This window comes from Manis pentadactyla, chromosome 5 (assembly GCF_030020395.1).
Source record: "Manis pentadactyla isolate mManPen7 chromosome 5, mManPen7.hap1, whole genome shotgun sequence".
NCBI classification, from domain to species: Eukaryota; Metazoa; Chordata; class Mammalia; order Pholidota; family Manidae; genus Manis; species Manis pentadactyla.
The window spans coordinates 20,039,745-20,061,411 of record NC_080023.1 but is presented as its reverse complement, the minus strand read 5'-3'; the positions used below and the strand labels follow the sequence as shown (position 1 = coordinate 20,061,411).

At 37.6% G+C, this 21,667-nt stretch overlaps 1 protein-coding gene across 3 annotated transcripts in view; it reads right to left on the bottom strand.

Moving 5' to 3' along the window:
* Positions 1 to 21,163, bottom strand: part of PI4K2B (phosphatidylinositol 4-kinase type 2 beta) — a 33,381-nt gene extending 12,218 nt beyond the window's left edge. Inside the window, exons 1-6 of one of the 3 annotated variants that reach the window (XM_036920988.2) lie at positions 20,668 to 21,163; positions 11,645 to 11,781; positions 9,797 to 9,997; positions 9,040 to 9,171; positions 7,214 to 7,367; positions 6,071 to 6,132 (exon numbers count right to left, since the gene is read on the bottom strand). In XM_036920988.2, coding sequence (XP_036776883.2) covers positions 6,071 to 6,132; positions 7,214 to 7,367; positions 9,040 to 9,171; positions 9,797 to 9,997; positions 11,645 to 11,781; positions 20,668 to 20,983 — 1,002 coding nt within the window. In that variant the 5' untranslated portion in view covers positions 20,984 to 21,163. The remainder of the gene's footprint in view (positions 1 to 6,070; positions 6,133 to 7,213; positions 7,368 to 9,039; positions 9,172 to 9,796; positions 9,998 to 11,644; positions 11,782 to 20,667) is intronic. The other 2 variants (XM_036920987.2, XM_036920989.2) reach the window with 2 other exon arrangements.
* Between the last annotated feature and the right edge of the window lie 504 nt (positions 21,164 to 21,667).

Below are 21,667 nucleotides of genomic sequence, written 5' to 3'. Positions count from 1 at the left end.
AGAATATTAAGAGAACTGTGTGACCAATCCAAACAGAACAATATTTGCATTATAGGGGTACCAGAAGAAGAAGAAGAGAGAAAAAGGGACAGAAAGTGTCTTTGAAGAAATAAGTGCTGAAAAGGTCCCCGAGCTGGGGAAGGAAATAGTCTCTCAGACCATGGAAGCCCACAGATCTTCCAACACAAGGGACCCAAGGCGGACAACATCAAGACATATAATAATTAAAATGGAAAGATCAAAGACAAGGACAGAGTATTAAAGGCAGCCAGAGAGAGAAAAATGATTACCTACAAAGGAAAACCCATCAGGCTATCAGCAGACTTCTCAACAGAAACCTTACAGGCCAGAAGACAATGGCATGATATATTTAATGCAATGAAACAGAAGGGCCTTGAACCAAGAATACTGTATCCAGCACGATTATCATTTAAATATGAAGGAGGAATTAAACAATTCCCAGACAAGCAAAAGTTGAGGGAATTTGCCTCCCACAGACCACCTATACAGGATATTTTAAAGGGACTGATCTAGATGGAAGCACTCCTAAGGCTAAATAGATGTCACCAGAGAAAATAAAATCACACCAAGAAAGCAGACCAACCAAATACTAACTAAAGGCAAAAAATAAAATCAACTATTCACAAAAGCAGTCAAAGGAAACAAAGAAGAGTATGGAATAAAAAACCTAACATATAAAGAATGGAGGAGTAGGAATAAGAAGGGAGAGAAATAAAAATTCATCAGACTGTTTTTATAATAGCTTAATAAGCAAGTTAAGTTAGACAGTTAGATAGTAAAGAAGCTAACCTTGAACCTTTGGTAACCACGAATCTAAAGCCTGCAATGGCAATAGTATATATCTTTCAATAATCACCCTAAATGTAAATGGACTGAATGCACCAATCAAAAGACACAGAGTAATTGAATGGATAAAAAAGCAAGACCCATCTACATGATGGTTACAAGAGACAAACGTCAAACCCAAAGACATACACAGACTAAAAGTCAAGGAACGGAAAAAGATATTTCATGTAAACAATAGGGAGAGAAAAGCAGGTGTGGCAGTACTTGTGTCAGACAAAATAGACTTCAAAACAAAGAAAGTAATAAGAGATAAAGAAGGACATTACATAATGATAAAGGGGTCAGTCCAACAAGAGGTTATAACCATTATAAATATATATGCACCCAATACAGGAGCACCAACATATGTGAAACAAATACTAACAGAATTAAAGGAGAAAATAGAATGCAATGCATTCATTCTAGGAGACTACAAGACACTACTCACTGCAAAGGACAGATCCAATAGACAGAAAATAAGTAAGGACACAGAGGCACTGAACAACACACAAGAACAGATGGACCTAACAGACATCTACAGAACTCTACACCCAAAAGCAGCAAGATACACATTCTTCTTGAGTGCACATGGAACATTTTCCAGAATAGACCACATACTAGGCCACAAAAGGAGCCTCAGTAAATTAAAAAAGATTGAAATTCTACCAACCAACTTCTTAGACCACAAAGGTATAAAACTAGAAATAAATTGTACAAAGAAAACAAAAAGGCTCACAAACACATGGAGGCTTAACAACATGCTTCTAAATAATTAATGGATCAATGACCAAATTAAAATAAAGATCAAGCAATATATGGAGACAAATGACAACAACATCACAAAGCCCCAACTTCTGTGGGATGCAGCAAAGGCATTTCTAAGAGGAAAGTATATAGCGATCAAGGCCTATTTAAAGAAGGAAGAACAATCCCAAATGAATAGTCTAAAGTCACAATTATTGAAATTGGAAAAAGAAGACCAAATGAGGCCCAAAGTCAGCAGGAGGGACATGATAAAGATCAGAGAAGAAATAAATAAAATTCAGAAGAATAAAACAATAGAAAAAAAAATCAATGAAACCAAGAGTTGTTTCTTTGAGAAAGTAAACAAAATAGATATGCCCCTAGCCAGACTTATTAAGAGAAAAAGAGAATCTACACACATCAACAGAATCAGAAATGGGAAAGGAAAAATCATAACGGACCCCACAGAAATACAAAGAATTATTAGAGAATGCTATGAGAATCTATATGCTAACAAGTTGGAAAACCTAGAAGAAATGGACAATTCCTAGAAAAATACAACCTTCCAAGACTGACCCAGGAAGAAACAGAAAATCTAAACAGCCCAATTACCAGCAACAAAATTGAATCGGTAATCAAAAAACTACCCAAGGACAAAACCCCCGGGCCAGATGGATTTACCTCAGAATTTTATCAGACATATAGAGAAGACATAATACCCATTCTCCTTAAAGTTTTCCAAAAAATAGAAGAGGAGGCAATAGTTCCAAACTCATTCTATGAAGCCAGGATCACTCTAATACCAAAACCAGGCAAAGACCCCACCAAAACAGAAAATTACAGACCAATATCCCTGAGGAACATAGATGCAAAAATACTCAACAAAATATTAGCAAACCTAATTTAAAAATACATCAAGAGAATCATATACCATGATCAAGTGGGATTCATCCCAGGGATGCAAGAATGGTACAACATTCAAAAATCCATCAACATCATCCACCACATCAACAAAAAGAAGGACAAAAACAACATGATCATCTCCATAGACGCTGAGAAAGCATTCGACAAAATTCAACATCCACTCATGATAAAAACTCTCAACAAAATGGGCATAGAGGGCAAGTACCTCAACATAATAAAGGCCATATATGACAAACCCACAGTCAACATCATACTTAACAGCGAGAAGCTGAAAGCTTTTCCTGTAAGATTGGGTACAAGACAGGGAATGCCCATTCTCCCCACTTTTATTCAACATAGTACTGGAGGTCCTAGCCACGGCAATCACACAAAACAAAGAAATAAAAGGCATCCAAATTGGTAAAGAAGTCAAACTGTCACTATTTGCAGATGACATGATATTATACATAAAAAACCCTAAAGACTCCACTCCAAAACTACTAGATGTAATATCTGAATTCAGTAAAGTTGCAGGATACAAAATTAATACATAGAAATCTGTTGCATTCCTTCACAATAATAATGAACTAGCAGAAAGAGAAATCAGTAAAACAATTCCATTCACAATTGCATCAAAAAGAATAAAATACCTAGGAATAAACCTAACCAAGGAAGTGAAAGAACTATACTCTGCAAACTGCAAGACACTCATGAGAGAAATTAAAGAAGATATCAATGAATGGAAACACATCCCGTGCTCATGGATGGGAAGAATTAATATTGTCAAAATGGCCATCCTGCCTAAAGCAATCTACAGATTCAATGCAATACCTATCAAAATACCAACAGCATTCTTCAACAAACTGGAACAAATAGTTCAAAAACCACCAAAGACCCCGAATAGCCAAAGCAATCCTGAGAAGGAAGAATAAAGCAAGGGCAATCTCGCTTCCCAACTTTAAGCTCTACTACAAAGCCACAGTAATTAAGACAATTTCGTACTGGCAGAAGAACAGACCCACAGACCAGTGGAATAGAATAAAGAGTCCAGATATTAACCCAAACATATATGGTCAATTAATATGTGATAAAGGAGCCATGGACATACAATGGGGAAATGACAGCCTCTTCAACAGCTGGTGTTGGCAAAACTGGACAGCTACATGTAAGAGAATGAAACTGGATCATTGTCTAACTCCATCTACAAAAGTAAATTCAAAATGGAGCAAAGACCTGAATGTAAGTCATGAAACCATAAAAGTCTTAGAAAAAGACATAGGCAAAAATCCCTTGGACATAAACATGAGTGACCTCTTAATGAACATATCTCCCCAGGCAAGGGAAACAAAAGCAAAAATGAATAAGTGGGACTATATCAAGCTGAAAAGCTTCTGTACAGCAAAGGACACCACCAATAAGAACAAAAAGGCATCCTACAGTATGGGAGAATGTATTCATAAATGACAGATCCAATAAAGGGTTGACATCCAAAATATATAAAGAGCTCACCCACCTCAACAAACAAAAAACAAATAATCCAATTAAAAAATGGGCAGAGGAGCTGAATAGACAGTTCTCCAAAGAAGAAATTCAGATGGCCAACAGACACATGAAAAGATGCTCCACATCACTAGTCATCAGAGAAATGCAAATTAAAACCACAATGAGATATCACCTCACACCAGTAAGGATGGCTGCCATCCAAAAGACAAACAACAACAAATGTTGGTGAGGTTGTGAAGAAAGGGGAACCCTCCTACACTGCTGGTGGGAATGTAAATTAGTTCAACCATTGTGGAAAGTAGTATGGAGGTTCCTCAAAAAGCTCAAAATAGAAATGCCATTTGACCCAGGAATTCCACTCCTATGAATTTACCCTAAGAATGCAGCAGCCCAATTTGAAAAAGACATATGCACCCCTATGTTTACTGCAGCACTATTTACAATAGCCAAGAAATGGAAGCAACCTAAGTGTCTATCAGTATATGAATGGATAATGAAGATGTGGTACATATACACAATGGAATATTATTCAGCCATACAAAGAAAACAAATCATACCATTTGCAACAACTTGGATGGAGCTAGAGGGTATTATGCTCAGTGAAATAAGCCAGGTGGAGAAAGACAAGTATCAAATGATTTCACTTATCTGTGGAGTATAAGAATAAAGAAAAAAACTGAAGGAGCAAAACAGCAGCAGACTCACAGAACTCAAGAATGGACTAACAGGTACCAAAGGGAATGGGACTGGGGAGGATCGGTGGGAAGAGAGGGATAAGGGGGGTGGGGGGGGAGAAAGGGGGCATTATGATTAGCATGTATAATGTAGTAGAGGCATGGGGAGGGCTGTACAACACAGAGAAGACATGTAGTGATTCTTCAGCATCTTACTACGCTGATAGACAGTGACTGTAATGGGATCTGTGGGGGAGACTTGGTGATGGGGGGAGTCTAGTAAACATAATGTTCCTCATGTAATTGTAAATTAATGATACCAAAATAAAAAAATAATAAAATAATAAATAAAATAACAAAACGTAAAAAAGATAATTTTTAAATTAAAAGTATTAGAGTGAAAGTCCACGCGATATATACCAGGCTTTTTTGTTTAAGTTTATATCAATTACCTTTTTTAGATGAAAATGCACAATACACTTAAGGGCAAAAGAATGAAATTTTCAGTGAAATCTAACTGCTCAAGAAATACCAATAAAATATATTCAGGAACTATTATAAATATGTATGGTTTTTGGTGTACTTACCTGCTGTTTTGCTCCTTCAGTTTTTTTCTTTGTTCTTATACTCCACAGATGGGTGAAATCATTTGATACTTGTTTTCTCCACCTTACTTTAAACCCATTTCTACTATTAACTGCTTTTTATTTCTATCATCTTTTCTACTTAAAATTATTGGGGTATAATTCACAGACAATTCACATACTACATGTACAATTAGATAAACATCAGCAGATGGGATACCTTCACCAGTGTCCCACTGCCGTGCCTCCCTCCCTCCTTCACCATCCCCCAGGCAATCAGGTCTGCTTTGTGTCACTAGGGATTTCTAGATTTGTATATAGACAGAATCAGACAGTATTTCCCTTTGTGTGAAGCTTCCTTCACCCAGCAGGATTTTGAGAATCATTCACATTATTGAGGCCTAAGTCTCAAAAACAAGTGAATTAGTAAAATATAAACATGTTGACCTAAAATATCTGAAGCCTCTCACATAAAAGCAATGTAAATATGGTGGTTCTACAACATATTTCCCAAGCCCCCAAAAAAGTACCAAACTGGTATCAATCTTCTATTCTAATAAAATATAAAAAATAAAGCTACACAGAGATTTAAAAAAATAGAATAAAAAATGTAGTGTAAACAGGGGGAGGAAAGAAAAAAAGATGAAAAAAACAGGAAAAGGAGATAAAACCAAGGATTTAAGTGAAGGATATGAGGAAAGGATGAAGAATAACTTGACTTCAAGGAATCTTTTATAGAAATTGATAGTGTTTATGTGTGTGTATGTGTGTATGTGTATGAATATACATATACATATACTTTTTAAATTTCTTTACCTTAATTTCCTTTCCATGTTTCTCCTTTTCATATCTGATTAACCAATTATCATTTCCTCTGTCTTTCAAAACAAAACAAAATCTGTTACTTCATTTTTTTATGAATAGCTTGACATCAAGGGAGAAAACCTAGTTGCCTTTTGATTTTTGAGACCATCACTGGTTATCTGGACATATGTTTATATACTAAAGGCTCCAATTTAACACATACAAATTTAAAAATACTCATAAATGTTAGCTAACACTATGCATTCACTCTGTGTCAAACCTTGTTATAAGTGCTTAACATGTATTAATTTATTTAATCCTCATAACCACTCTGTGAGGTACATATAATTATTGTCAAGGACTATTAAATCTCTTTGCCTTAAGAAAAAAGCATCTACTCATTACCAGGCAAATGAACTGGGTAGACTCTCACCTAATATCTGTACAGGAGTACTCCAGACTCCACACTAATTTTAACATTAACCTAAGACCATATTAATTAAGTAAACCTAGAAAAGTATATAATGCTTTTTCAGAAACTATGAGCAAGCATTTTGAACCAGTGGTTCTCAGGCTTCTGAGTGCACCCGAATTACCTGGAGGACTTGTTGCCATGTGCAGAATTTCTGCTTCAGTACGTCTGAGGTAGGTTCCTGAGAAGATGCACATGTAACAAGTCCTCACAAGATACTGGCCCTGCCAGGTCAGGAAACCACTGATTTAGATTAGCTACATTATTGCTCCCTTCTGGCACAGAAACAAATGAAGAGTTTAATATATTTATAGACTACACTAAAGTTACCTAATGTCAAAATAAGCATCTAAAATAATTTACACAATCAAGTTTTAATTATTTTTATTATGCAGATAACATTTCTAATAACTGGCTTTGTCCTACTGCCACGGAATTTCCCCCTTGGGATAGGAACTGGTCTCTATCACCTGGGCAGAGGCCTGTTCTGAGTCAGACTCTCCAGTATGGGATTAATTCTGCTCACGAGAGTCAGTATTACAACTCTGTTTTGCAAAGCAGGTGGAGGAACGTGGTGCCAAGACTTCTGCATCAGAATTTATATCTTTGATTTGGATAACAAGAGTTGAATACAGTCTGAAAGCTAACAGGATTTGAGTGAACAAATGGGAAAATTTCAGTACCTGTATTTCTGATGATGTAATCCAAAATAACCAATCTTTCAAACTGTGACTGAAATTGTTTTCTAATATTCTCAGGCAAAGGGTCAGATTCAAATTTCCTAAGCCAATATTCAGCCTCCTTGTAACCTTCAACAAACAGCTGAAAGGAACCAATCTATAATTTTAAGAACTATAGTTAGAAAAGAAAGTACAAGAAAAAAGGGATTCTTTAATTTCTCAGCAGCACTGTCATAAAATATATTACATAAATGCATAAACACCCCACTAATTTAGATAAGCCACATTTATCAGAAAGACTATTTTTATACACTAATTTTAAATAATCACATAAAGAAGACATAACAAATTAAAAATGATCAACTCTAAACTTTCAAGGACCATAGCAGCATTTTAGGACAATTAAAAAAGAAAATATACATGTTGTCCTCAAGGTGATACTCTAAGCAGGAATGCTGTTTTCCAAAAATATCTGTTAAAATGAATTTAATTACAGAGGCCAAATTTTACACCTATCCTGGTTTGAATAAATTTTATCAAGTGCAATTTTATCTTACTTAAGAAGTAATTCTTTTTACAACATAAAATATACGGAAAATAACTTAATTTAAACAGAGAATGAATTCTTTGACTATACAGATTAAAGATCCTGTCATAAATTTTAAGGAACTAATTAATCGTAACTTCTATAGCAGTTTTTAAAAAAAATCCTTTCCTTGAAGATATGTCCATTTTAAAAGTCATTTCTATGACTAAAATTGCTAGTTGTTAACATTAAACAACGTATTTAATATTTAATAAGGAAATACACATTTAAACTGCACAGACACACTGGTAATGGGTAACCTAGTTGGCTTTATAAACACAAACAAATCACCACAAAGAAAATCTATTTCTTATCCTAACACTTTATGCTCTAGATGGTATGATATGTGGCATGAAATTTTAACAATCTCTTAAAGGTCTTCTCTTAAGCACTTATAATTAAATCCTAGTAGTCATAAATATAGAAATAATATCCTTCTGTAGTCACACTTATTTCAGCATATCCAAGGAGTAATAGACATTGTACAAGCTTTCAAACCTGCTTAGAGTACAATTTTAAAAGGTTAAGCATGAGGTTCTACTCAAATTCTTTTATTTAGATTAATACATACCAACAACAAAGCAACAAAATCATAGGTCAAATATACATATTTTTTAAATGTCTATACCTTTTTCTAGAATGCCTTCCTATTAATCCTCCCCACCCTTGCTTAGATAACTGCTAATCATCCCTTAGGTTTATTTAAAAGTGGTAAGAAAAAAAAAATCTACTATGTAGTGAGTAAACAGAGTTACTACCATTTATTTTACTATGTGCCAGGCACTGTACCAAGTACTAGACATAAGTTTCTTCATTTTTTTCCTCACAACCCTAAGAGGCAGTTTTTATCATCCCCATTTGATAGAGTCCAGGGCTTGGAAAAGAAGGAACTTGCCCAAGGTCTCACAGCTAACTGGTAGAGAAGCTGGTGAAACCTTAGGTCTGATTCTCATTCTGTGCTTTTAGCCATTACTTTTAAAGCCTTAGATGCAACTTCCTCTTAGAAACATTTCCTAGAACTCCAAACTGGAACAGACATCCCTGTTTTATCCTCTCTGAGCTCCCCATACTTAACCATTCTGTTTGTCACATTGCATTCAGATTGTTTCTTTGCAAGCTCTTTGAAGATTAAAAACTGTTTTCTTTACTATTATATCCACAGCTGCAGCACAACGCCTAGAACACAGAGCTCATATATGTGCTTAACTGCCCCCCATATATAAAGCTTACTACAGTAACTTACCTTAGGAGGGAGTCCTATCCGATGGAATTTTCTACCTACTTTTGGCACTTTCTCTAAAGCATACTTTTTGCCTCTAGATTTTGCACGGTCAATTGTACTGTAGTTAAATGTCTCACTGACAAGCCAAACCACCTAGAAACATACAGTTTAGAAAAATAGTTATTAGAATTTGCACTATAGTATTTCTATTTATATGCACCATCAAATTTACTCTATGCTGCAAATTAGCAAAGTTTAGCCCTATATTAAATGCCCCCGCCCCAAAATCTAATATAGAAAGGCTACGGGATTTTGCAAAGTCAGTTAAATGGCACGTATTTGTTTCTAAGAGACACAGCCTAGAACTGGTTGGTGGAAGGAAGAAGTAGTAGTCCTGAGATACAGAATTAAGAATGAATATTTTGAGGAAAGCTTCAAGTACAACTTTATAAAGTTTGAAAAGAAAAATATAATAGTCTTTAAGCATGTTAGTTATCTCTACCTTCCACAGAATTTCTAGAACCTTAATCTTTTTCTGCTTTCTAAATGGTAGTTCTTTCTTCTCTTTTTGTTAGCATCATTTCAGGTCACATAAACAATAGATACTCCCTGCGGTACTTTGTAGATCTACACGAGAATCAAATTGTAAGTGCTTATGACTCTGGATTACCAAATAGGAGCTCAACTTCAGACTCCGTCATTAGAAATATAACTAAAGTGTTCACAGAGAAGTGGGCTATAAATAGCAGTACATGATTAAAAAACATTTCTCCTTTACCCTTGTTTTAGGTACAATGCCCAGATGAAGCTTTCCATCCACAAGGGAGGCACCAGCTTCGGAAAGGTATCCCTGATTTGGAAGCAGGCAGCCTCTACCAAAGCAGCAAGGACAGCAGACCTTATGAACATATTTGGACCACTTTGGATTCAGTTGACCATAAGGCTCTTCTGACTTTGGTTTAAACACACCAATAATTTTCTATAGGAGGAAAAAAGTAGAAATCTTATTAGACTTTTAATACAGAGAGATAATAATCCACAAATGCATTCTGATCTTTTTCTACTTCCTACCACATATTTGGGCATACCCCTTAACTAGTAAGAGGTTTAGTTTTAATCACGTTTTTATATTCATTCTTATTCAACAATATAAAATCAATAATCCTTTGGGCTAGCGGTTGCCAAGCTGTGCTCTGAGAAACCATAGGGAGTTGAGAGGCGAGGCGAGGGCTGGGCTCTGAGACCCCATGCCATTTAACCAAAATGACTCCAATTTCACCTGTTTTCTGTTACTGGACTTCCAAGTGTAGAAGGGTTCCACTGATTTTAAAATGTTTGAAAACCACTGCTCTAGGTCATATAGTATTTCAATATTATTCTGTATCTATTAAATAATCAAATTATATGTTTATTCATTTATTGTCTACTTTCCCCACTAGATGTACATTCTAGAAGGGCAGGGAGTCTGTCTGTTAGGGCTGTATCCCAAGTACACAGAACAGCACCTAGTACACAGTAGGCATTTCAGCATTTTTAAATGAATTAATAAGTCCAATGACAGAAAGCAGACTCTAAAAAAAAAGATACTGATAGGATATAGTGAGTATCTATGCTGTCGGATTTTCCTACCCTAATTTTTTCCAGTTACTTTCTTATGAACCAATTTTAAATAAATTCTCTCTTAAAAAAAATTTTGCTCATGGATGTCTAAAAGTCTATGATCTTTATTACTGATCTGATAAAATACATTCATATTAAACTTAGAGGCTGAAACATCCTTAGACAAGAAATAAAAATCTTACAATTTCAAGAATATAATTGCTTTATAATGCAATAAGGACTAAGTCACTAATAAAGTCAACAAGAACAAATTAACAAATCAAGCTTGGAATAAAGGCAGAGATATTGACATTACATACATATAAATTTAAATCTCAAAAATAGACTTTTAAAATACAACTTCAAACTTGGCAAAAAATATTTGGATGAAATAATATAATCTTTCTTCTTCCTGGAAAAGGAACTGCTGGCTATGCATCATTCAGACAGCTTTTAGAAATGATAATATAGATTTCTGAAAAATTCTAGACTATGTGGAACAAAGTCTCATATCAGCTTCTCTTTTCTGCCCTAGAATTATACTTCGGTTCATTTCACTTTGTCACATTCCAATGCCTTCAAACTTCAGATTGCCCAGGCACCTTCTCTATATAATGCCAGAAAAAATATCCCTAGGGTAGAATAAACTTTTGAAAAAAATCAAACACTTTGGAAATAACATTAAACAGGTTTTGAAAGTTTAAACTTCTACTCTGCTTGGCTACTTTAAGATAAGGACTTATGAATATAAACCCAACAAATCTACAACTGAGTATGAGTATTCAATAAATGCTTGAAATCAAGTATTAAAATACTGAACAGCAAACTATTATTTAAAATGAATAGCTCTATTTCTAAGGAGCTTTAGTAATAGCTTTAGTAATAACAAAAACTGACCTTTATTTCTGAAAAGAGGGTGTAATCAGTTTTATTAGGAAATTATCTTCAGAAACTCACAATGACTTCACATTTACATTAGTGTTTTCCAAAATTTCTGTTATATATAGTAGGTCTGTGAAATTCTCACCCTCTTAGGATCCTTCACAAAGTAACTTCCACTTGAACCTTGAGAGATTCTTTCTGGAAAAACTCCATATTCTATTGCTTGCTCTGCTTTCAATATAGTATCAGCAAATTCAGGATCATCCAAGAATGTGTTCAACTCTGAAGAAGCAACAATTATTGCATTAAGAAAATTAATGTTAATATAAAACATAAAGGAGAAAGACCAGCTATGAGAAAGCTCATGATATGGACCTGTAATATTGCATTAGGTTATTAGTATTAGGACACTAAGATACAGAAAAACTGAATCAAGTATTGTATGGGCTGTTTTGATCCTCCATTGCTCCCCACCCCACTTGTCTTTACACTTCAAGTTATGACACATGCAAAACAAAATCCCTACTGAAATCATCACCCCAACACCTCACATTACTTTGAACTCCTCTCTTCCAGGGATTTGGTTCTTCATCCTATTTCAGCCTCCAACTGCTGTCATACCTCAATTATTACCAATATCTGCAACCTCTCCATACTTTTCATTTCAAGCAATTTCTGTCTTCCTAGTTCATTCCCTCCGGCACCTTGAGCCCCAAAATTCCTCCATTCCACTAGGATCTACAAAGCACTGACCTACTGTGTTGTTTCTGGTCTTCATCCTCTCATGTCCTTCCTTACCTCCTTGGTCAGCTTAAATTATGGCCAATCATCATATAACTACTCTTTTCCTCCCTCCCCTCAGCATAGTCACCTGGAAAAAATCCCAATCCTGGTTAAACCCAACTGTCTGCTCACTATGCTTGTGCTAGGACAGCTGGACTTGACTACACACACACACACACAAATACGATGCCTGGCCTCACTCTAAATTCATCACTACAAACCTCAGGTAGGCCCTGCATGTTGCCTGGGAAACATACCTACATTAATGTTACGGACTGAATGTTTATGTCCCCACAAAACACGCTGAAGCCCTAACCCCTACTGTCATCATACTGGATGATGGGGTCTTTGAGAGGTAAGGTTTAGATCATAAGGACGGGGCTCCCATGATACAGTCAGTGCCCAGAGCACTCTCTTCTCCCTCTGCCAAGGGAGGAACAGTGCAAGACAGCCATTGGCAAGCCAGGAAGAGGGCTCTTACCATGAACCTGACCATGCCAGCACCCTGCTCCTGGACCTCCCAGACTCTGTGGACTGAATACCTGTTGTGTAAGTGACCCAGTCTATGGGATTTTGGTACAGCAGCTTGAACTGGGACAACTCCCCTGGCGCACAGGCTCTCCCATCCTTCTGGACAACCATCTCATACCCTTCGCCTCCTCAAATTCCCAACACCCTCTCCTCATCAGATGATACAGCTTCCTATTTCATTAAGAAAAGAGAAGCAGTCAGAAAAAACTATCATTGGCCCCCACTGCTACCCACCCACATCCCCTGCCTCCCACCTCTTCCTACAGATGAACTGTATAAACTCTACAGTCAAATCCTCCCCTTTGTGTCCTAGACCCTATTTCTTCCTGACTACACCAGAACATTTCTCCAGCAATCCTTCTTTGCACCAATATTTCCCTCTCTGTTGGATCATTTTCATCACCATACTAAGCATGCTGTAATTTTTCTCATCTTAATGCAAATCTTTTAAGCCCACAACCCCTCTAGACACTCACTTAATTTCTTTGCTCCCCTTTATAACAGAAGTTGTATGCAGTTATTTATATTTATCTCCAACTCTTCTCTGATTCTCTCTTGAACCCATTTCAGTCAGATATAATTTTGTCCGGGTACATAGTGACCTTTTTTTTTGTCTCCACCGATATAATTTTGTCAGGGTACATAGTGACCTCCAACTTCAGAACTTATCTTCCTTGGGCAATACCACCTTTGACCCTGTTGGTCACCCACTCCTCTTTGAAACACTTTCTTCACTTGGCTTCCAGGACGCTTCTCCAGGTTTTCCTCCTACTCCATTGGCTCCTCTTTTTCAGTCTTCTTGCTGGCATACTTCATCTCTCTGACTGCTTAACTTTGGAATGTCCCAGGCTTAATTCATGATTCTCTTTTCTTTATCAACACTGGTATCTCAAGCCTGGACTTCTGCCCTGAACTCCAGACTACTGTACTTCAGCACCTCTATTTGGATGTTTAATGAACAGCTCAGACTTTACTATCCAAAACTCAACTCTTCATCTGCCCACCCCGACTGCATCACTCAGTTAGTGGGAACTCCTAATCTTCCAGTTGCTCAGACCAAAAACCTTAGAATCATCCATGAACCTACACTCTCACCACCCCTCCACATCCAACCCATCAGCAAGTTGTGTAACTCTACCTTAAATATCCAGAATCCAACCACTTCTTACCATCTCCCCTCCTTCCAGGTGATTTATGTCACTATCAACTCTCACTTAAATTATTATAAGAGTCTCTCAACTGGTCTCTTTCATCCATGCCCTCTCTATCGTCAACAGAGAAGCTACAGTCAGATAAAATATAAGTTAGATCTTGTCACTCCTTTGTACAAAACAGCCCAGTAATTTCCCATCTCACTCAAAGAAAAAGTCCAAGTCCTTACAACAGCCTCCAAGACCCTGCCACATCTCCCCCATCCTCCACTTCATTTTTCTATTTAGCACTTATCACCTAACACATCATTTAATTTTGTGAGCTCCAAGAAGACAAGGATTTCTTTTACTGTTGTATGCTCAGAAAATTTATAGTTCCTGGAACATAATAGGCACTCATTAAACATTTGCAGAATGAATTAATAATTAATCATTTAAAGTGGTAGACAAGCCGAAACTTATTCACATTTTACTTTGTAAGGTATTTAAATACTATTGTGTGCATTCAATATTATGAAAATTTTAAACATAAACTTCCCTTAATTCAAAATTTGCCTTAATTCAGACAGAAATAAATCTGTTATTTACTAGTTTTTAAAAGTTGTGCTGAGAAAAATAGTACATAAATGGCAATTGGTCATATTTAACCTACTTAAAAGAATAATTTAAGTATTTTAGTTATGTCTATATAATTGATACATTAATTCCAAATCATTCATATTTATCCTATAAAAATTCTTAAGAATGAAGGGAGGCTACCATTTGCAACAACATGCATGGAGCTAGAGGGTATTATGCTCAGTGAAATAAGTCAAGCAGAGAAAGAAAAAAACCAAATGATTTGCCTCATTTGTGGAATATAACAGCAAAGCAAAACTGAAGGAACAAAATAACAGCAGACTCACAGACTCCAAGGGACTAATGGTTACCAAAGCGGAGGGGAGGGAGAAGAGGATTGTGGGGTATCATGATTGGTGCACATGGTGTGTGTGGGGTCATGGGGAAGACAGTGTAGCTCAGAGAAGACAAATAGGGACTCTATAGCATCTTACTACACTGACGGACAGTGACTGCAATGGGGTATGGGGGGGGACTCAATAAGGGTGAATGTAATAACCACATTGTTTTTCTTGTGAAACCTTCATTAGAGTGTCTATCAATTACACATTAATTAAAAAAAAATTAAAAATTAAAAATTAAAAAAAAGAAAGAATGAAGGGAAGAACTTTTTCTGTTCACAGTGAAGAGGGATCAAAATTTAGTGGGTACTTAATATTTAATTGAATACATGAAGTATTTATGTCCTAGAATGGGCCAGTAATAACTATCATTAGTCAAATGATATTTCTTCTAGGTCAAGGCTCTTAACAAGAAGGAACCTGGGAAGTTGCTTATTTCAACCTTGCTCTAGTGCTGGCTTACTCTCAGTACTACATCACCAGCCGGTGCTCTTGGGCCAACATTTAACCACTTTCAAAGAAGAGATCGCTACTCTTTTCATGCTCCCTTTGTTAGTTTGAAAACAGATAATAAACCTCCTCTTCGAGAAATAAGTCTCCTGTAGTTTTACCCATTGCCCTAGACCTGCCATTTGGAGCAAAAGTCTACTTACTCCTTTCTTCTCAAGGATAGCTTTTCAAATAGTTGAAGATCATTCCATATTCCCCTAAGTCTTCTTTATTCTCCCCCTCCTTCCATTTGGAAGTGTTTTCAGGCTTTCCAGCATCCAAGTTATCCTCCTGTTTCATGCCTCAGTTTTTCAGTGTGTCTCCTTAAAACGTGGTCACCAGAATCGAGCAACCCATTCAAAGAATAGTTTTTTGAAAACTACGTGCAGACTCTGACATTATTATTAAATGTTATCACACTACTTCATGAGTTCATCACAGAACCTGCCTTTGTTCCTCTTATGGAGCCCAAGATCATACTGAGTACTTAGTAATTTAGTTTCGACCAGTGGTTTAGATCAATCAGAACCATTCCTATAAAATCAGCCAGGATGTTTTCAAGCCCTTTTCTCTGTAACTTGTCCCTTATTGAGCAACTCTTTTGGGTGAGATAATATCCCTACACAAAAATGGACATTATTTGAAGACGGTGCGGGTTTACCATCATATTCTAGAAAGACACTTAAAAGACAACCGGTCTTACCATCTCATTACTGCCAGTAAAAAGGCTACTTATTAACTATTCTAAAATCAAAGTAATTGTTTTCGAGTAGATTTTTCTTTAACTGACTCATAACACAATTACATTCTACAATTTTCTTCATTTCAGTTAAACAGGCATTTGGCAATGAGTTTAATTTGAAGGATACCCTCAAATGTTACACTGCGTCAGACTATATGTGCTACAGAGATCGGGTTTGAAAGTTTGTTGTCATTGTTTGGTTTGATTTTTAACAACTGAGGGGCATGGTTAGCTACATTTTAATTTTTTTTAATTAAAATTACTATTACCCCTTCTTTAGGTATAAACTACAGGGATTTTTGTTTGGTAAACAAACAAATCAATCAATATTCAAATTGTTTCCAAGGCAAATCTCAATTCTACCTCATGTACTCACTTTGGGCCTCCTCTCAGTGGTGGCCTTCTAGTTAAGTTCCAGTCCTATTTAAGTGCCTCATTTTTCACAAGACATCCAGCCCACCCACTGAACCTTTGCCCATGCTGTTCCCCATTTGACAAGCTTCCTTCCCACGGCTAATTCTAACTCACCTTTCATCTCCATCTGACCACTTGCAATGCTGTAACAAAACGATCTAAGTCTGGGAGGGCAGACATGACTGTTTTGCTCTCTGATAAACCCCAGGTGCTTAAAACAGTGCCTGGCACATGGTAGGCCCTCAATAAATTTGAGAATTATTTATTAACACACTATCCCCTTAACTTATGGGCTATTACTAGTCCTTTAGTAAGTAGAAATTGAAACTAGAATAAAATAATTCATTGAAAAACCTTTTTCATTTATTTTATGTAAGTATACATAACTTATCAAGTTCTCATTTTAAATAATCAAAATGAACTCTTCCTTACTTGAGGGTTGGGACTATATCTTACCCACTGACCAGAATATTTTCTAAAAGAAAAAGTAGCTGGCTCATGAGTTTGGAGTTCTGTGTCCTGCCCCGGGGGCTCCAGGGCTATTCATCCTTCAAGTCTCAAATTGGATACCACTTCCTTTACTTAGTTTTCCCTGGCGCCTAAATCCAGAACACAACCTAATAAACTCCTCAGCTTTCCCCATCCAAGCATATATATTGCCTGTTAGAGCTGTTTTAATTGACTGTTTCCTCCATGAGAATATAAAGCTAAGTGGGGACAAGGCTGGTGACTGAACATTCATTTGATATGTCAGTCACCACTGCTTCCCCAAGGCCTCGATTTCCACTGGCAACCAAGTAAGCACCCAAATATTTGATGAATGACTTTTCTCAGCAACAAATGGAAAACAAAGAATAGTTATATTCTAACTTACTGGTTGAGGAATAATCTCCAACATCCCCACTGCTCACTACCTTTTAAAAGCTCACGTACAGAGGATTATCAAGACACACGGGACATCTACTCTTCTAAGACCTTCCTCTAAATTAAGCCAGATTATCGCTATCTTGAATCTAGATCCAGCAATACTGATAGCACCACCCACTGGAATTACCTCTACTGAAACAGGCGTCAGGAAAGTTGCAGGAATATTCTTAATGAAATTCATCGTTTTCATTACAAAGATACTACTTAGCATACAGGCTCTTCCGCAAAGGAATGAATACATGACAGGTTATCCTTTATCAGTTCTATTTCCGTCCAAATAGCCAGTTGATTTTAATTTTATGGACAGACTGTTTGCGTTTCTCTCAAGCTGGTGGCTCTCTTAAAAATCAGATTTGTATGCTGCCTGCATCAAGTGTCTGATGTACATTTTGTGTATTCCTATTTCAATCTCCATCTTGTTTATTTCATTACTCTTATTTCCCACTGTTGTCTTTCTTCCTTTCTTGTAAATGATTTTATTTTGTTTGTACATTTATACACCACCATGAATCATTAAAAGGCTTATAAATACATACTTCCCTTTACTTGGTAGCTCTTTGTGAACTCCAATACCATTCACTAATTGTTAGGCTCTCTGACAAAACAAGACCTCTCCAAGGTCTCCTGGTTTTATTAACTGGGACCTTGGAGAAGTCACTTCACTTCTCTATGCTTCTTTAAAATGAGAATAAAAAATAGTACTCACTTCAGAGGGTTGGCTATGAATTAATAAGAGAACTATATATAGAACTATGCCCTGCACATACTACTTGTTACATGGGTATTACCTATTATCATCTTTATTACTCTTCAATTCCTGAGTAAAAATGGCAACTAGAACAAGGAATGCCACTAATCCTTCTACTCTGACATTGATCCAACAATATGGTTTATGTTTATGCTGGTTCAAGACCTTGTCAAACGCTTTGTTCAAGTACGACTTTCTTGTCTAATATGACATTCTTCCACTGGCTAATACATCAAGCTCCTGTTTACATAAACAAAACAGGTAATCATCATAAATGATGTTAATATTCATCTAAAGGCAAGAATTTCTTGGAATTACAGAGGTGGCTGCATAGAAATTGGATGATAAAGGATAAGTTAACAGATATGTTAAAAGATAACTAAACTTAAAACTCTAATTAAATTACTCAGTCATAAACTTTTTAGAAGACTGGTTTGAAATTTTTAAAGTAGTTTTTATAATTCAAAACTATTTCTAAATCTATTAAAAATAAGACCTCGATAATAAATAACCCAAAGAAACAATTATTTTTTAACACTTGGGGATCTACAGCAAAATGGGAAAAGTGCAGGACAGGAAGAAAGAACTAGGCTCAGTCCTGCCTTTACCACTTCCTGGATACTTGACTTTGGCTTAACCTCTTATGTTCTATGAACTATTAGTCATTACAGTTTTACTCATTTTCAATCCTCACTACAAGGATTAAGGATGAGTAACAATTAACAAGGAGTAAGGATGAATTAATGAAGTTTTTTAAAAAGGTCTTAACAAACCATAAGCTGTGCTACAGTTTAGAAAGTGTTATAAAAGCTACTACCATTAAAACTGGTAGGAATTCTCTTTAATAATCCATTTGTATTTTGAGTACTAAACTCTATTCCCAATTTTACTTTTTCCTAACCTTAGTATTATTTGTTTCCAAAATCCCACTTTCACAGAATAAAGGTACTTACAAGGTTTTGGGCTCTTTTGAAATCTACTTACACAGGTAATTCTGGGGTAGGAAAAGGCAAGCTAATCAGTCTGATTTACCTCAGATGGAATTCTGGGTAATATATACACCAATTATCAATGTAGGTAAGTGAATGTGGTTTGGTTCCATTTGTCATCTGGTTCCAACTTCCTGATTGTCTGTTAAATGTACTGTCAACGCATCCATCAGCTAACACAGTAACGATTACAATTTACTGACCCGCATGTCAGATGCATGTAAGACTGGTTTGCTAAAGCTTTATTTCTGAAACCCTTGAATTGGAAAGTCAACTTCCCTTGGGCCTCTCCATTTTATTCAGTCTAAAATATGTTTCACTGGAAGTTCAACTACAAGTTGAATAACCTATTCTATCTAAAACTCTTTAAATTGGAGAAAGCCCATTAGTGTACTAGTAGTAGGACATGTCAAACTAAATAGTACTGATAAAAACTACATTTCCTGTGGCTTTTATTTGTCACATATTAAGTGATATCCACGAACAACAGTGCACACACCATCTCAGTTCAACTATCTTAACCAGCAGCTAGGTGTTACCATTACCATTTTACAAACTAGCCTGTCTCATTTCTAGCTAGAACTCTTACAAGTCTACTCTGTTTTACTATCAAACTAGCCTAACTTGACACCTCATGTGAAAAAAAACCTTCCTTTATCAACATATATCCATGCCTGCAGGATAATGCCTACATTTTACTCCCTTTCAACACTTCAATTCCCCTCTCTTTTACCTGAGGCTATCAATCCACTTAATAGTGAAAGGGGTTCTTTTTTTTTCTTTTAAAGTATATTAATAGAAATGATTCAAGAAAGAAAACCTTGCAAGAGATATCAGGTACAAAAACTCAACTGCCTCTGCCTCCTCTAGCTAAAGTCACAGTAACATTTAATATAAAGTTCCTGAAACGTGTCCCTGTGGCAATCGGATATTCTTGCTGTACACTTCGGCTGTCATCCACCTTGCAAATTAACAACTTGGGGAACTATCTTGAAAATTCAGGGTTCTTAATCCAAACCTCAACTCCAAACTGGAGCAAATAGCTTCCGTCATTTTACGGTGTTAAATTTCCCTTAGTGTCTGACTCCAAAAGCTTAGGCTCATAGGGGAGCCTCAGGGATCAGAGTTTGATGACAACCATGGGCCTTAGTGAAGGAGCCTAGAGCCCCTGGAAACGGTGCGGTGAACGGGAGAGCAGGAAAGAAGGGCAAGGTGTCCAAGGTTTAACCAGCGGTTGGCCCCTTGTCCTGTGCGTTGGACGGGATGCCTGGTGAACTGCCTTTTCTACAGGGAAGCGCTAGTGTGAGACAGAGAACCGAGCCCGGGGCAGGGTGGGGAGCTGGGACCCAGGCAGGGGCGAGAACGGGCTGCGGAGCAGGGTGGCGACAGGGGCTCCGAGAGCGCCGCGGACAGAAGGTTAAGAGCCGGGTCGCACCTGAACCCACGGGGCGGATCCGGTCCGGGTCGGTTGGCGAGTTCCGGAGGCCTCTTGGGCCCCGGGAGGGGCAGCGCGGCGCGTCCCTGTGCGGGAGCAGCGGTTCCTCATCGCCAGCCTCGAGAGGGAAGGCCGCGCCCTCCTCGCCTCCAGCCTCCACCAGCCTCACGGCGACCCCCGGCGCGCCCCTCCGCGGCGGGGCCCAGGCGATCCGCGGCAGCAGCGGCTCCCGCTCTTCCTCCTCCTCCCCCGTCTCGTCCTCCAGGCTCCCGCTGCCTGGGGACTCGCTGCGCCCGGGCGCGGAGGACTCCGCCATAGCCGTTCTCTGAGCCTTCCGCGCCGAGAGCTGCTCAGAGGGGCGAGGCTGCCGGCTCTGGCCTCGGCATCGCGGGTGACCTCAGCCACTGGGCCTGACCGAGGCCACCTCACAAGCCCGCGGACCCACTTGGTGGCTGCCAGACGGTTGTCCCGCCCCCTCCGCCGGCCGCCCTCCACCCAGCGTTGACTTTGCGCCTGCGCAGAAGGGCGGGGACGGGAGCGGGGCGGGTCTGCCCCCTGCCGGAGGGGGCCGGGAAGACCAGGGGCCGAGATGATAATTTACCTCCTCAGGGGGGACACCCAGACCTAAATTGGCCACGCTAATACAGAGTTTACAACAGTCTATAGCTATACATCTTTGTGCTATTATTTGTTTGTTTCCCCCACTAGAAGTCCATGAGAGCAGGGACCCAGTCCTTTGCTCAAACATTCTTAATATTGGTAGTTTATATTTTATCTTCCAACGAATCTAGTCAGAAGCTTATCAATTTTTAAAATTGTTTCAAAAAGCCATTTTTTTGGTTCCATTGATTTTTCTGTTTTCTAGTTCATTGACTTTGCTCTTCATTATTTCTTCCTATTTAACTAGTAGTTGATTTCCTTTTCTTTTTATAATTGTTTAGAGTAGATGATGTTATTGATTTTAAAAACTACTTTTAAAAAATACTAACATTTAAAGCTA